This window comes from Anser anser, assembly GCF_964211835.1.
Source record: "Anser anser genome assembly, chromosome: 2".
NCBI classification, from domain to species: Eukaryota; Metazoa; Chordata; class Aves; order Anseriformes; family Anatidae; genus Anser; species Anser anser.
Genome location: NC_139721.1, coordinates 145,224,723 through 145,239,656, shown reverse-complemented (window position 1 = coordinate 145,239,656; position 14,934 = coordinate 145,224,723). Strand labels below are relative to the sequence as shown.

The following is a 14,934-nucleotide window of genomic DNA, read 5'->3' as shown; positions in this document are numbered from 1 at the left end:
GATGACAATTCTTTACAGAGGACATAGCAGAGAGTAGCACTGCTTCACTGATGTGGAGCTCTCCCCTGTTTATCTTGAACAAGACTTGTTCAGTCTTGTAAGGCATGATTACAGGCAAATTAGTCATCGCAGCTATCATTGCATGGCATTTTGCATGACATAAAATCATTCAAGGAAAGAAGGAATAAAAGCTTGAAGTCTATCCGCTCTGTAACTCTAGGTGATGGCTCTTTCAGAAGAAACTTGTCAGTCCCTAAGCACATACTATTAATCAGCTCAACAGTACTTTTGATTAGCAATCCTTTTACAATGTACAGAATGCACTGCTTGAAAGACAGTCAAGAAATAAAAACTGAAGGTTCGTGGACATTAAAATGATTTTTAAACAGGAAACTCAGCAAATCTGAAAGCGCCTTGGAATACGAATTTGATAATGCTTTGAAAACCAGTGAAGGGTACAAGGTGTTGAGTAAAATGCTGGCTGGTACTGAGTTACGTGTATTACAGCAGGATTTATTTCTTCTTATTTTCTTGTCATTCCTTTCTTATTTAATAACCATGCAAAATTCACAATAGCTTTAATGGAAAAACTTGAAGCTATTCCAGTGCTTTTCATCTGGTTTATAATTATTTCTTTATCTAATTGATCAATCTTCTTTGTAAATCAACATTTACAAAAAATGACAGTAATAAGCATTTTTTTAGCCTGAAAAACAAAGTTGTGTAAGAAATAAATAATTGAAAATGACCAGACAAAAGTAATAGTTTCGGGTTTTGATTAAAGAAAAATGCATTTATTGAAAGTTATGCACTGTAAGCAGTCGAGAGGGTTGTAACAGTACTACAGATTGCTATCTAAGCATGTCTGTAAAGCTTGTAGGATCAAATAATCGCAGGACTCAATCTTTCATAAAAGATTGTGAAAAGAATGCAAAATGGGGCTTAGATCACACCTGCCATGGAATTTTTCCTAAACTGCTGCATGGTTAAACTAGTGATTTGAGAAACATGAATCATATTAAGCAATCATACTTATGTGTACCTGCGTTGTGTGGTTTTTGTTATCCGCATTACAAAATATTGTCCAACATCAAACATACTTGACACGGGCTGTCCTGACTTTTGCAAAGCACTGGCCCATGCCAAGAGCGCGCACATAAAATAAAAGTACTTGAAAGCATCCAACTGCCTGAAGCAGCTGAAAACAAGAAGAAAGCAGAAAATTTGTGTCGTTTGTCAGGTTTTGGCAAAACAACCCGACTTCCACAGCGGGCAGCGCCCGCCCGGGGGCCGCGGTGTGGGCCTCGCCGTGAGGCCCGCGGGGACCCCGCCGCACCGGGCCCGGGGGGCACCGGGGGGCGACCCCTCGGTGGGGCCGGGGCCAGGCACGGGGTCCTGCTGCCCTCTGCCGGCTGCCGACCCCCCCTCCCCGGCCCCCTCGGCCCCCGACGGGCTCTGGCAGCCCTGGAGGAGTTGCTGGGCTTCTGTGAAGGGTCTCCATGGACTCAGGGAGAGGGATGTGGGCTGAGCAAAGGGAGGCACTGGGGTCGTTGTGTCTCCCTGAAGGTGGTGTGACGATTTGGAGTTTCTCCTGGGTTTGTGTGCTGGTTCAGAGCAGCAGGGCGTTTTCTGAAGCAGTTATCTCCCTCTTCTTATGATGGTCAGTTTTGGTGCTTGCAGAGGAGGTCCTTTTCGTAGGAACCTAACATAAACTCCTTTCTGGACAGACACCAAATGGGCACCAGTACCCAACTGTGGTGGTAGGGGTGCAATGACTGGTTTTCTGCATGAATTCAAATCACCATAAAGTCTGAGGTAACCCGCTCCAAACTGCACGTAGTATAGATGTTGGGGCCTCCTCACCTACTTCTTCGATCTGAGCCACTCCTGTTGTGCTGGTGAACACAGCCAAGCCTAAAAGTGCTGTGAAGCGAAGAAAAACGCACAGCACCAAACCATCTTGCAAACACATGAAGGACTGGCTCTCCCTGCTTACAAAGAGCCCGTGTAGGGGAGGAAAGCAAGAGTAGGGTACTTACTGCTTTATGTTTATTGACATACAGAGGTATGGATCATTGGCAGGTTTGCTGGTGACTCTGAGGCACCTATGTACTTCTACAGACAGTATCTACAAATGTCATATAGCTTATATACTGTGTACTAGACATCAGCAACTAGGCATCAGCAGAACATCTCTCTTGTTTTTGGGTCTATTTAATTGCTGCATACTTTTTTCCAGTTGTAAAGGAGAGCATACATGGTTTTATGCTGCTTGTCAAACCGATGGTAGAATTTCACCCTACTGCACTCTGCAGTACAGACACTTCCAAAGTCAAAACACAAGCATGAAGCAGTACTCTTACTTGCACTGTCATGGACACGATGGTGTATATATATATATCCCCTTTGATATAAATGATGAAACAGGGACAGGAACAGGTGTAGAACCACACAAATTACAGGATCTTGCTGAAGAATAAATTTAACAGCCAAATTCTGTTCTCATTATAGCCAAGAATAAAAACGATTGCACTAAAGTTTTATTGTAAATTGGAAGCTGCTTTCCAGAGATACCCTGAGATACCTATACATGGTGTTCCTGAGGGCTCAGACAGCTGCCTAGTGCGACTGGGAAGAAACATACGCTATGGTTGTAGAAAACAGGTCAAGAAGAGACTTTGTGAGGTTAATTAGCTCCTATCTCAAGAAAGGACAATTATACCTACGTCATTCCTGATAGATGCCTGTTTTGAACACCTGTTTCTTCTCAACTCTCTTCCAAGAGCACTCTGCCGATGAGTGTTCCCTGGATGGACAGATCCTGGAGGTTTCTTGCCATTTATTCAATGTCCCTTTGTGACAGAGATGCTGAACACCACAGGAAAGAAAACCTAGAATCTCTGAGGAGTAGTTTTTCCAGGAATCCTGCTTCAGTTGAGGGTGAAGGTAGAGATTCTAGAAACTGTGGGGAGTTTCATGTAGGACTCCAGCTGAGGGAAATCTTTCCAGATTTCCCTCACCCAGGCTTGAGCTCTGTAACGTGGCAGATCACCAGCCTCGCAGAAGTCAGCTGGGGACACCATACCTCTGTGCTCCTGGAGCTTTTGCTGCTGCTGCAAGACATTTCTAACAAGCTGGTGTTTTCAAAAGAAATCATGATTAGTCAAAAAATGGCCAGTCTGTTGTAAGTGATGCATTTGGTATGCTTTTTCTTTAGCAAGGGAAGCATCGGATAAGCCAGACTGAGTCAAAGAAATTAGATTCCCAACAAGTTTAACATAGAAGTTGTAGGGAAAAAGGGAAAAGAAAAGAAAAGAAAAGAAAAGAAAAGAAAAGAAAAGAAAAGAAAAGAAAAGAAAAGAAAAGAAAAGAAAAGAAAAGAAAAGAAAAGAAAAGAAAAGAAAAGAAAAGAAAAGAAAAGAAAAGAAAAGAAAAGAAAAGAAAGAAGAGAAGAGAAGAGAAGAGAAGAGAAGAGAAAAAAGAAAAGAAAAGAAAAGAAAAGAAAAGAAAAGAAAAGAAAAGAAAAGAAAAGAAAAGAAAAGAAAAGAAAAGAAAAGAAAAGAAAAGAAAAGAAAAGAAAAGAAAAGAAAAGAAAAGAAAAGAAAAGAAAAGAAAAGAAAAGAAAAGAAAAGAAAAGAAAAGAAAAGAGAAAAGAAAAGGGAAAGGGAAGGGAAGGGAAAGGGAAGGGAAAGGGAAGGGAAGGGAAGGGAAGGGAAGGGAAGGGAAGGGAAGGGAAGGGAAGGGAAGGGAAGGGAAGGGAAGGGAAGGGAAGGGAAGGGAAAGGAAAGGAAAGGAAAGGAAAGGAAAGGAAAGGAAAGGAAAGGAAAGGAAAGGAAAGGAAAGGAAAGGAAAGGAAAGGAAAGGAAAGGAAAGGAAAGGAAAGGAAAGGAAAGGAAAGGAAAGGAAAGGAAAGGAAAGGAAAGGAAAGGAAAGGAAAGGAAAGGAAAGGAAAGGAAAGGAAAGGAAAGGAAAGGAAAGGAAAGGAAAGGAAAGGAAAGGAAAGGAAAATGTGCTGTTTCTTCACTTTTCTGCACAACTGATAGCAAATATGCTGTATGAGAGCATTGCAAGGATAATGAGAGGGAGGTTACATGTGTGTGAGCCGATGGATGGAAGGAAGCCGAAGATAATGAATCAATAAATCGTATTTTCTGTAATTTTTCATCTGTCCATAACTATCGCATCTGCGCTGGCCAACTTCCCAAAGACAAAATGCGGCATCTGTAGTTAGTGCTGAAGCGGCCACGTACGTGGTGTGGCCTTCCACCAGTAACATGTGGAAGAGATTAGATAAGCGAGGTGGCTCCTGCTGTGGGGAGTTATTCCCGCTCCGGAGCCCCGGAAGGTACGCTGCTTCTCACACACCGGTGTGAGCGCTGCTTGAGGCGTCTAGGGAAGTCGCTTTATCAAAAAGCAATGCACATCACCACAGCCGTATGGCTGATTTCAAGTCAAAATCACCCCTCCGCTCCTGTTTAGGCTTTAGGTAGCATCAGAGCAAGCAGCAGCCGGCGATTGTGCTTTTATCTTTGATGCGAGTTTCTGGCGAGCAAAGCGGGAAGCCAGAAAGCCAAACAGCTCGGCCCGAGCCGCACGAAACTTACTTATCGGTAGCCGCGCGGTGCGTGCGCTTCATTCCTGGCCTTTTGGGGTAATTATTACGATTATTTTTTTTTCCTTTTTTTCAATGGGAAGGCCCCCGCGGGCTCCCCGCCCGCCGCCCCGCCGGCAGGGGCCCGGAGGAGCGAAGGAGTTAAAGGGAGGCGCTTGGGAAATCCGATGCTGAGGAGCCCCAGGAATGCTGCCCCTTCCCACTCCCCTCCGGCTCTCGGAGCAGCTCAGTCCCCGCCGCCGAGCCCCGAGGCCGCGCACACTCGCTCCGGGCTCTGCCCCGCAGGTTCCTGGACCGGGAGACGCGGAGGGCGGGGTGGGGGGGGGGGTGGCGAGAAGGCTTAAAAAGTTATTTTCATTTTTATTTCTGGATACTTTTTCCCTTGCAGGCGCTGCTGGAGATGCCGGGCAGGAGGCGGTGGTGGGCACGCTGCTGGCTGGGCGTCTGCCTCTCGCTGCTGGGCGCCGGGGGCTGCAGCGGCGGCGGCGGCGGCTCCGAGCCCTGCCGGCTGCCCCCCTGCGGCGGCGAGGCTCCCCCGCCGCCCTGCCGCGGGGCCCGCTGCGGAGCCCGTGCCGGCCGGCCCGCCCGCTCCTTCCCGCACACCGCCACGCCGCTGCGGGCCCCGCAGGGCAAGGCGCAGCCCCCCGCAGCCAGGGGGGTCCCTCCGGAGGCCTGCCCGGCCGGGGGCTGCTCCTCCAACGGCACCCGCCGCGACTGCCAGGGCCTGGAGTGCCGCCTGCCGCTCCGCCTGCGGCCGCGGCCCCGCGGCCCCGCCGGCTGCGCCGCCTCCGCCACCGCCGAGGGCTGCCCCGAGCCCGCCCTGCTCCGCGCCGCCGAGAGGGCCGCCCAGTTCGCCGGGGACGACTTCGCCTACGGCGGGCCCGAGCTGGGCGGAGGCGGCGCCCTGGGGGTGCAGCTGGCCTGCGACGTGAAGCCAGGTGCGGGTGGCCCGAGGGGGCCGGGGGGAAGCGGGTGTGTGTGGGGGGGGTCGTCTCCTCGCACCCGGAGGTTGGTCGGAGCCCCCGGGGGTGAGAGAGGGGGTTTTAGCACCTCCGGGTGCTGAGCGGGGTGAGGCGGGCTCGGAGGGAAGGTTTGAGGCACGTCTGTGGTGCTGGGCTGTGGGGCACGTCGGGGATGTGCTGCCCCTTCTTCCCCCTCCGCACACACGCACATGTGTGGACGCATGCTCGTGAGTCTCCAGCAATGGGTGAGACATGGCTAAACGGGGAAATTTCGTTGCTATTTTAAAGCAAGTGTAAGACCTCTAATTGTCTTCACAGCCCGGTATTTCTCAGGGCTTTGGTTTACAACAGCATCCTACGAGGCCTCAGAGGTGTGTATGTGCGCTCTGCAGCCTGAATGAACGGGCTGGTGCTGTGAAACTTGCTGCTGCTGACAAGTTGGCTTACAGTGATAGCCAGCAGAAAAAGAAATCGCAGGGCTTCTCTTATTGCACTTAATGCAGAGCATGGTACAGCTCTCGTCAGTTCAGTATCCCTGTAGAAAGTCAGATACGTCCATGGTTATACTCACAGGTCAGCAGAAGACGCTGTGTAATTGCCTGGGATATGTGGATTTACCCACATTAAAAGCATTAGCCAATCTTTAATGACCGCAGAGCAGTTTGGGTTCTGGTTTAATGCCTTATATGAAAGATGTAAAATTTATGAGGAAGAGTGATTTATTTAACCCCTGATTGATGGTCAAAGCTAATGGAAAGCGTAAAGGATACTTAAACTTTGTCACGTCCTCGTGGCCAACCTGAGGGCAGTGGCTGCTCCAGACAGCAGAGCACATGTCAAGCCTCATTTTGGACAACTACTTAGTGAAGTGATGCCTCCTCTGAAATAGGCTGCAGCACTTAGTGGTGATGCCAGTCCCAGGGCAGAGATTTAACCCCCCCTGTGCATATTACCATGATGCTGTGAGCCTTCATCTTGCCTGATATTGCTCCCAGATGTCTTACAGAACCTCTGTATGCCCCCTGACCAAAGGTGTACAGAAAACTGAGAAGTCAGTATGCTCAACCTCTTTTTTCTACTTCTGTACATATTCTTTGTACACTCATCATGATTACCATACCTCCCTTTTGCAAAAGGACCTAGGATCTTTGCATTTTCTTTGTGTTCACCAAGATCCATCTCCATGTAATAAAAGTCGTGGCAAATGACAAGGTCATTCTGCACAGGCAGAAAAGACTCACACTTCTTGGATGGTGCTGAAAGCAGACACACTGTATCTTCATGAAGGTCTAACAAAGAGAATCCAGCCCAGCGTAACCTCCTTCTCCAAACATCCTCTTATTCCATGGCTGTCTTTAGTGGACCGAGATCAGTCTGTGCTGCCCAGTCTCCAGTGCCATCAGCTAACATGGTGAGTTACATATATCCATCATCTGCTAGGCCGTAGGGTTAGGGTTAGGTCCTCTGTCCTCTCGGACACAGGACAGAGGAAAGCAGAGTAAGCGAAGGTAAAGCAGAGGGGTTGGACAGTGAAGACACTGGGGATTTTGAGACTCGACACAAGAGTTCACTGTAATCTTTCAGTTTTGTGCTCCTTGCAGGCATGGTGCCAGGTGAAGTCTGGGAGGAACAGCAGTATCATTTTTCCCTTCAAGTTCTTCAGGTCATCAAGAATGGATTATACTTATTATGGCCAACGGCTGTCATGGATTTTTGCATTCACCTCCTTCACGTGCCTCACTGGACCCAGCCATTCTCACCTGTGGCAGAGACAAGCATCCTGTATGTTGGAGGGAAAGCGGTGAACAGCACTGCCCACTAAACCACCTAATACTGTGGAAGGCGCTGTCAGCATGGAAGCACACAGTGAGCAAACGCGTGATAACACGTGAGCTTCTGTGTCTGAGTTTCCGGATGAGGACAACTGCACCCACAAAGGATTTCCCTTCTTATCTTGCAGCCTGTGAGTGACACAGGTTGGCGGCAGCCCACACCCAAGACCACTCCAGCAATCATGCAGTTGGTGTGAATGAGACCTGGGCTGAAGACTTACTTCTGTCCGGATTGCACCAAGGGCCTGTATGCATGTTTTGCCCATTCCAAACACTGGACCCAGTCCTTCACAAGGCACCGTTCTTTCCCAAGGGTGGAAGAAAATCATACTGGATTCATCAACATCTAGCAGAAATCCCATGCACTTGGCATCAGGAACAACAAAGTAAGCCGTATCTACAGTCTTTGTTTTCCTTCAAGCTGGTGTACAGGCGAGCATCTAGTATTCTGCTGTGCCTCTAACATTCTCTGCATATGCCTAAGACCTTTGAGACCTTCCTTTCGAACACAGATGAGTGGACTTCCTGCAGTAATGCAGAGAATGCCTTCTTCAACCCCCATTTGCAGCTGGAGTGCTGGGTCTTGGAAACGAGCATGGTTCTGCATAGCAATTCCAGTATGGCCTGCCTGCTAGAAAAAACAGAACAACGAAGTGTGGTAATCACACCTCGAAGCAGGGGAAATGCACTTGCTGTTGTTTGTGGAGAGCTGCTGCTCAAACAGCACGCAGTAAATACGATGGGGCAAATCCAGGTAAATGTCATGAAGAACATCCTTTAGTTCTAGTCCTCTAAAGAGCCGTGCTAGAGGAGACTGAGAGCTCATGCAAGAGGTGTGCCCTGTCTGTATGGTGGAGGTGGTGGCTTTCCTGTCATGAAATTGTGAGTGAATCTTACTGTGCAGGAATGGCAGGAACCTGTCTCAGTTAGGCTTACAGATGTGCAGTACAGATGTAACTTCATGAAGAAGAAGGACCAGATGCAGGGGGAACTAGCCGTGGTGGTCAGTAGTGTGGTCAGTAAGAAGCCCTTGGGAGGAAATGTAGGGACCTCTCCAGTGCAGCAGTGAATATGCTGCAGATAGGCTGGGAATCTCCAGGAGTAGTTAGAGTATACGGAGTTGCCTCCAGTACTCAGAGTAGCTGCTGTGTTCCCAGTCTTCTTTGCAGTGTCTGGTGAGATGAGGCTGCTGCATGTGCTCAGCAAGTGGCTTAAGCAGGGAGCAAAGAAAATACCAAGTACTTTAAGTACAACTTTTGCTTAACTGCAGGGTGATGTCTGTACATTTTGCAGACAGCACAGGTGATCACACATTTACATAGGCTCCAAGAACTTACCAACACAGTTGGAAAGAGCACAGGCTTATGACAAAATTATCCAAAATTATCTGCCACTTCTACAGGTTCACCCATTCTCCTGATTCTTCCTAAATTAATCACCCTAAGAGAGGTTTCTTTGGCAGACACATGCAGAGAATTTATCTTGGGAGATTTCTGTCAGTTTTAGATCAAGTATAAAAGTATAATTAGAAAGAAACAGAAGGCTGTCTGGCCCTTTAGGTGTACATTAGAGATGCTGTAGCTCAAAACAGAGGAAACCATCTGTAAAGAAGAAATGGGTCAGTGACTGTTCCTGTCTTTCTCTCATTTTTAGGGGAATGTTCCTGTCTGGTTACCATGCTGGCACGTCACTCTGAGGCCAGCAGCATGGGGTGCTTGCCATTGACCTCTTCTCAGACAGCAGAGGAGCTGGAATACACGTGGACTACCCAGGTGACCCTAAGGCCATTTTCTGCCTGTACTGTCACCATCCACAGGTGGAGGAGACCTGTTGGCCCACCCCAGCCTATGAGTGCCAGCTCTGCGACAGTGCATGAGTAGATTTGCAACGGTTCTTCAGTCACTGAGAGAAACCTTCCCTCCAGATTGCCTGATATAGAAGGCTGTGTTTTGGTGAGCAGAATAAGGATATATTCAACCTGTTGTGTAAACCCAAAGAAGATCGTTCATGTGAGGTGCACTCTACTCAAATGCTTGCTGAAGACCGTGCCTAGTACCAATTATCCGAGATAAAGGCCAGCACCAGGGGCTCTAGCTGATTCCCAGCATGATGTCCGTGTTTGCAGGTTTATCTGCACGGGGCAGGTGACTCTCACTCTTCACCAGCTGCCTGCCAGAGCAGGCACAGCCCTGCTGTGGAGATCACACCAACATATTCATCATCTCTCCATCCAATATCACCAGCACCATAGGTACTATCTAGAAAGTTCCTGCCAACTACAGCTGAACCACCACTTCTGTTGGCCAGGCTCATGTGGTCAGAGGAAGATACCAGAGTGCAGACCTGAACTCCCATTTCAAATCAGATGAGACCATTCCTCTGCAAAATTGTCACTGCTGTTCCTCAGCACCAACTTGAGTACACCTTACTCCAGATGAAAGACTGGCATGCCCAAAGAAGAAATGCAGAAAGCCTGTTTCCATTGTCTTATTTTGTATTCCTCTGTGTTTCTCCCCTCATTCTTCAGTTGCCATTAAATTCTTCATTTTTCCCATCCAACCCATCTTTCTGTTTTCTTTCAGACAGACAGTTAATGTGCAGCTGCCATATCTCATACCTACCAAGCCCAGTGAACAAGTTTGTAGCTTCTCATGCTGTTGCACTCTTCTGAGCAGTGCCTGCAGCCCTCTGCTCTCATCTCCTGTGTCTACCAGGAGGGCTGGCACCATCAGGTGGCCCCGTGCCCTTGAGACCCACTGAAGATCTCAGAGGGGTTAGTCTTTCTGCTGCCCTTCCTCACGGTAGGATGCCTTCCTCACAGACTGCCTGCTTTTAGTCTTTGACCTCCTGGAGTGGCAGGTTGTGCCTGAGGGCTACATTGTCCTTGCAGCACACCTCAGGGTGATGTGACCTTTCCAAGGCATACTAGAGAAATGTAGCAGCAGGTCACGGGTAGTTACTGTGTTTGCACCGTGGATCCTGGAAGTGCGGAGCAGGAGGCTACAAAACAGACCTTACCATGGCTGTGTGTGGTGTGTGTGTGTAAGAAAGGTAATATTGCATCTGTGGACATGAGAACAGCTGGGTGTTGCACGGGGGTGTACCTGTTTGATACTTGTCTGGGGAATGGGGAAAGGTAGTTCAGTAGGATTGCGGGAGTGTACTAATTTCTAAATATCTCTTGCAGTGGAATTCTTCTCGTATAATTTTAGGTGACTGTGATAGAGTCATCCCCATCTGACATTCTCTGTGGGTTACCTTTGTATAGTTAACAGAGAGAAACAGGGCCATTGGTAGGGCATAAAAACTCTGAGCTATTTAGACTTCTACTTCAGAATTCTTTTGGCAAACAAGATTCCCCTTCCGCTTAATTATATGTCATTTCAGTAGTCTTCTTTTTTTCTGCAAGAGCTTTATTGTACTCTTCGTTGCTCTGGCATTGTGAACTGCCTGTAGCACCAACTAATGTGCAGTGGAGGGTCTCTTCTACTGGCGTAAAACTAAGTTTTGTCATAGTACTGTAAAATTAAAATGAGGATAAAAACAGTCGTGAAGGATTTCTTAGGGCTCATATTGTCACCAGCTGAGATTTAGACAACCAAAAGGAGCAAAGGTAAATTGACAGAAGGGAATACTGCTGTTGTTACGGAGTTCTGTAAGCCTGTTGTAGGGAGAGAGAATCACAAGGGTAGTTTCACTGCAGTCAGCAAGTTAGCCAGTTTCTGGCTGAAGATGATGCTCCTCAAGTACGTGCTTAAACATAAGCTGTACATGGTGGGTTTTACTGAATCAGGGCTTTAGTTAACCTTTGCATTGATAGATCTGCTCATGTTTGTGATGAAAGACCTGATTCGAAGAGGGGAAGGTTACAACACAATAATCCCGTTTTAGAAGAGTCTGTATGTATTCTTCCTGTCCGTAACTTGGTAATGGCTGAAGTAAGAGCTGGAGAAAAAGTGGTTTTGTGAAGAAAAAAAAAAAAAAAAAAGCTGTTTTGTAATACATCCTTAACTAACTTCCATTCATAGTTTCCCAGAGGCAATTTCTTGGACTGACTTCTAAATGATGCAGTTGGACTTCTCCTTACCTCTTCTTTCCTTTTCCATTAAGAGGGTCAAAAGGCCTAGAATAGGGTGTTTTCATACAGTTACTTTAATTTCTATTTTTTTCTTACAAACCTGGATTTGTTAATGTTATTTGTTAAGCATAAAGTCAAGATCATCTCTTTCTCTAGTTATTGATAAAGGCAGACATGTACGCAAGCTCATCTGACAGCAAGGCCAATGGCTGTTAATCTATGAAGCAGTTCCCTAGGGGAATGCATTTAGATTTTAGGTTTTATGATATAACAAGAATATTATGCTCATTAATTTACTACGTTTATATTATTTTGATCAAAAACTGTGTTGCAGTACTGGCATGGAGCCCTGTTTTCACACATCATCTCAATGTGTAAGAAATCATATTAGTGCAGGACAAGAGGATGAAGCCTGTCTCAGAAAACTTAGTCTGAGTATGGGAGATTTACTAAGAAACAGTTTAGTACCATGATTCATCAAGAGAACCAAAGCCTTAATATGCCAGCTTTCATCAGCTATTTTTCTAGGTGCATATGCTTTATTTGGCCAGGTAAGTGCTGCCCTTTACTTTTCCATTTGCTGTGAAGGCATGACTCTTGCTGCTACATAGTGTGGTCCATTGGCACTGTGTTGTCGCTTGTATGGTCAAAATACTTAGCATAGATCTGTGCTTTTCTGCCCACACTCACAATTGTAAGCCAGATTTCTGAGAGCACAAGTCTTATGGAAAGGAAATCGTGTATGTCTTTCCAGCCTCAAACACAAGTGGAACCTATATAGGTCTATGAAAATTCCCGATAGCCAGTCACAGCATGCACGTAACTGTCTTGCTGCCCAGTAGCTTGAACCTACGGGCTGGTTTCATGCAAACTTGACAAGGGGTAGAGGTATTAAAAATAAGCAAGGTTGTATAAACTTTGTAGGAGGTCAGCAACTTCTTGGCATGTCTGAACTACTAGCTTGTATTGAACCTGCTGCCTTCATTTAATGCCCACTAATTCTTGTATTGCAAGAAAGAATGGAGCGTCTTTCTGTATCTGCTTTCTTTAGGACTCCTGTAATACAGCACAGTTGTTTTTCCAGCCTGAAAAGGCTGGTAAATATTTAAAATACTTTAAAAAAATACTTTCTCATATTTTAGGGGTATTATATGTTAGATTTTCCTTATTGCCCTTTTGTGAACCTTGTCAAGTTTTTCTATGCTCTTTTTGGCATGGGGAACCAGGACTGTATACTGTATTAAAGATGCTCTATTGATTAATACAATGTTGTAATTATATGTTTTCTTCTGTTATATAGTCCTCTTCTAATTACTCCTAACATTTTATTTGCCTTTTTAACCTCTGTTGGGCCCTGAACTGATGCTTACATGGCTTTGTAGCCCAAGATCTGTATCTAGACCTGCTGTATTAGCTCAGGATCATTTTGGAGTGCTAATAATCATCTACAAGCACAGCATTTTTTTTATGAAAGACTAAGATTATTTTTTTTCCGGTGAGTGCATCATTTCACCTTTATCTTCTTAAAGTTTCTTCTTGCCATTTTATTGCTGGTACTCAGTATCATAGACTCCTTTTGCAGTTCTCTGTAATTGACCCTTATTTTTACTACCCTAAATAGCTTAGTGTTCTCAACAAGTTTTATCACCTCATTTTATCACCTCTACAGTGAAAATTGACCGTTTTCTCTCTACTGTATTTGAACATGTACATAGAAATGATTAATCTGTTATTGACCCCAAGTGATGATTAATTTATGCCCCGAAGCATGGGGTTTGATTGTGATTTTTTTAGTGTCTCTGGCTATAAATGTTGCATATGAAGTGGAAGAGCTTGCAGTCCCATGAAGGAGCTATAAAAATAGTAAAGGAATTGGCCTTATAATCATGACCTGAATTTCATGAGACTTTTCATTAACTTATTAAAATATGAATGCCTTTGAAGAGATAATACAGCAACCTGGAAAATCATTTTTCTTGGATATTAATCAGTCAATTGTATTTCAGGAGAAAACGAAGTTCCATCTGAAGACGCCCTAATACTACAGCTGCACCTTGCAAAAGGACACGAGAAATTTACTGAAATGCTAAAAAGCCAGCAGCAAATCATTGTGGATTTGCAGCAAAAACTTGCTGAACAGCAGCACATGCTGGTTAGCCAGCAAAAGGAGATTCTTGAACAGCAAAGAAAAATGTATGAGCAAATGGATCTGATCAAAGTCCAGTATGGCATGCTTTTTGACACAGTGAAACAAATGTCATTTCAGAGTTTGCAAGAAGATATTCAAAATTATTTTGAAAGTCATCTTCAAGGACTTCAGAACCAGGTCAGGAATCATCTCCAGAAGTCATACTCTGTCCATAAAGTAGAAGTGGATGCAAAAGTGATTAATGTTGGGGAGTCTTTGCTGGACTGTGGTCTTTGTGAAAGTGATGAATTTTGCAATTTCCAAAAGACACCTTCACAATGTGAAAAATGTACATTGTGTCCTGCTGGTTTTTTCCAAATGGCTGAGTGTTCTGCAAACTCTGATCGGATTTGCCAGGTGAAATATCATTCTGTATCTTTCAGTTTTTGTATATGAAGTATTGTGTTGGACAAACGAGGATGACATTCTGGAAATAACTAGTCAGAGAGCTAGTATTGAATGGGTCTGTGGCACTTCAAAGTTTGCCTGTAGTTTTCTATGGGTTTTCTCTTTACCATTTGCTGCTGTAAATGGGGCACTAGTTTACGCGTGCTGGATGTAAAGTTTTACCAAGACTAGGAGCTGGTGAGACATCGATTCTGTTCATGCTGGTAGGAAAAGACATCCTAAAGCACATACACTTATGGATGCTAAATTTGTTTATTTAATCCCAGTCCAGTCTACATGAAGTGCTATACACATTGGAAAAGTAGAGGAAAGCTTTATTAAGTAAAACTGAAGAAAGGTCAAGTGTTTGTTAATAAATTGAAAACAAAAGTTGTCAGTTAAAATAAATGTAAAATCTAGTTCTAGCTTAAACACAACATACAAACATCTAAATATGATTAACCCTGATATTGTTAGTATTAAATACATTTTATTATACAAAACCAGCATGTAAACAAAATAAGACAGATCTTTGGTCACTTCTATTTATAAGTCCTAAGATATGTGAGGATTTCAATATCTAAAGCAATATCTTTGCCAAGTGTTGCTCCCAGTTCTTGGCTTAATGTGAACCTGAACAGCTAGACACCCAAGCCCATGCTGCTGAGAAGAACCTGAAAGTCTGTGCCCTTCCCTCTGATAGTCTCACTTTTCTTTAATGCGCGTGTTTGAAGGCAAATTTAGCCTTTTGTTCTTTCCCGTCTACCTACTGTAGGGTGAGGGTAGGGCTTGTAGACAGGAAAGATTAATTTATTTAATTTAATAATTTAATTTATACTTCCTTGGATGTTTTTCAGTTAGCACCTTCCTCCCAG

General features: G+C 45.2%; 1 protein-coding gene across 8 annotated transcripts in view; it reads left to right on the top strand.

Moving 5' to 3' along the window:
- The first annotated feature begins 3,697 nt into the window (after positions 1-3,697).
- LOC310893639 (uncharacterized protein) overlaps positions 3,698-14,934 on the top strand; it is a 30,690-nt gene continuing 19,453 nt past the window's right edge. For 5 of the 8 annotated variants that reach the window (XR_014579176.1, XM_083822906.1, XM_083822901.1 and 2 more), the window contains exons 1-3: positions 3,698-4,897; positions 5,001-5,550; positions 13,491-14,029. Coding sequence is in view for 6 of the 8 variants with exons in the window: in XM_083822906.1 (XP_083679032.1) it covers positions 4,799-4,897; positions 5,001-5,550; positions 13,491-14,029 (1,188 nt within the window). In the remaining 2 variants the exon portion in view is untranslated. The remainder of the gene's footprint in view (positions 4,898-5,000; positions 5,551-13,490; positions 14,030-14,934) is intronic. The other 3 variants (XR_014579175.1, XM_083822903.1, XM_083822902.1) reach the window with 2 other exon arrangements.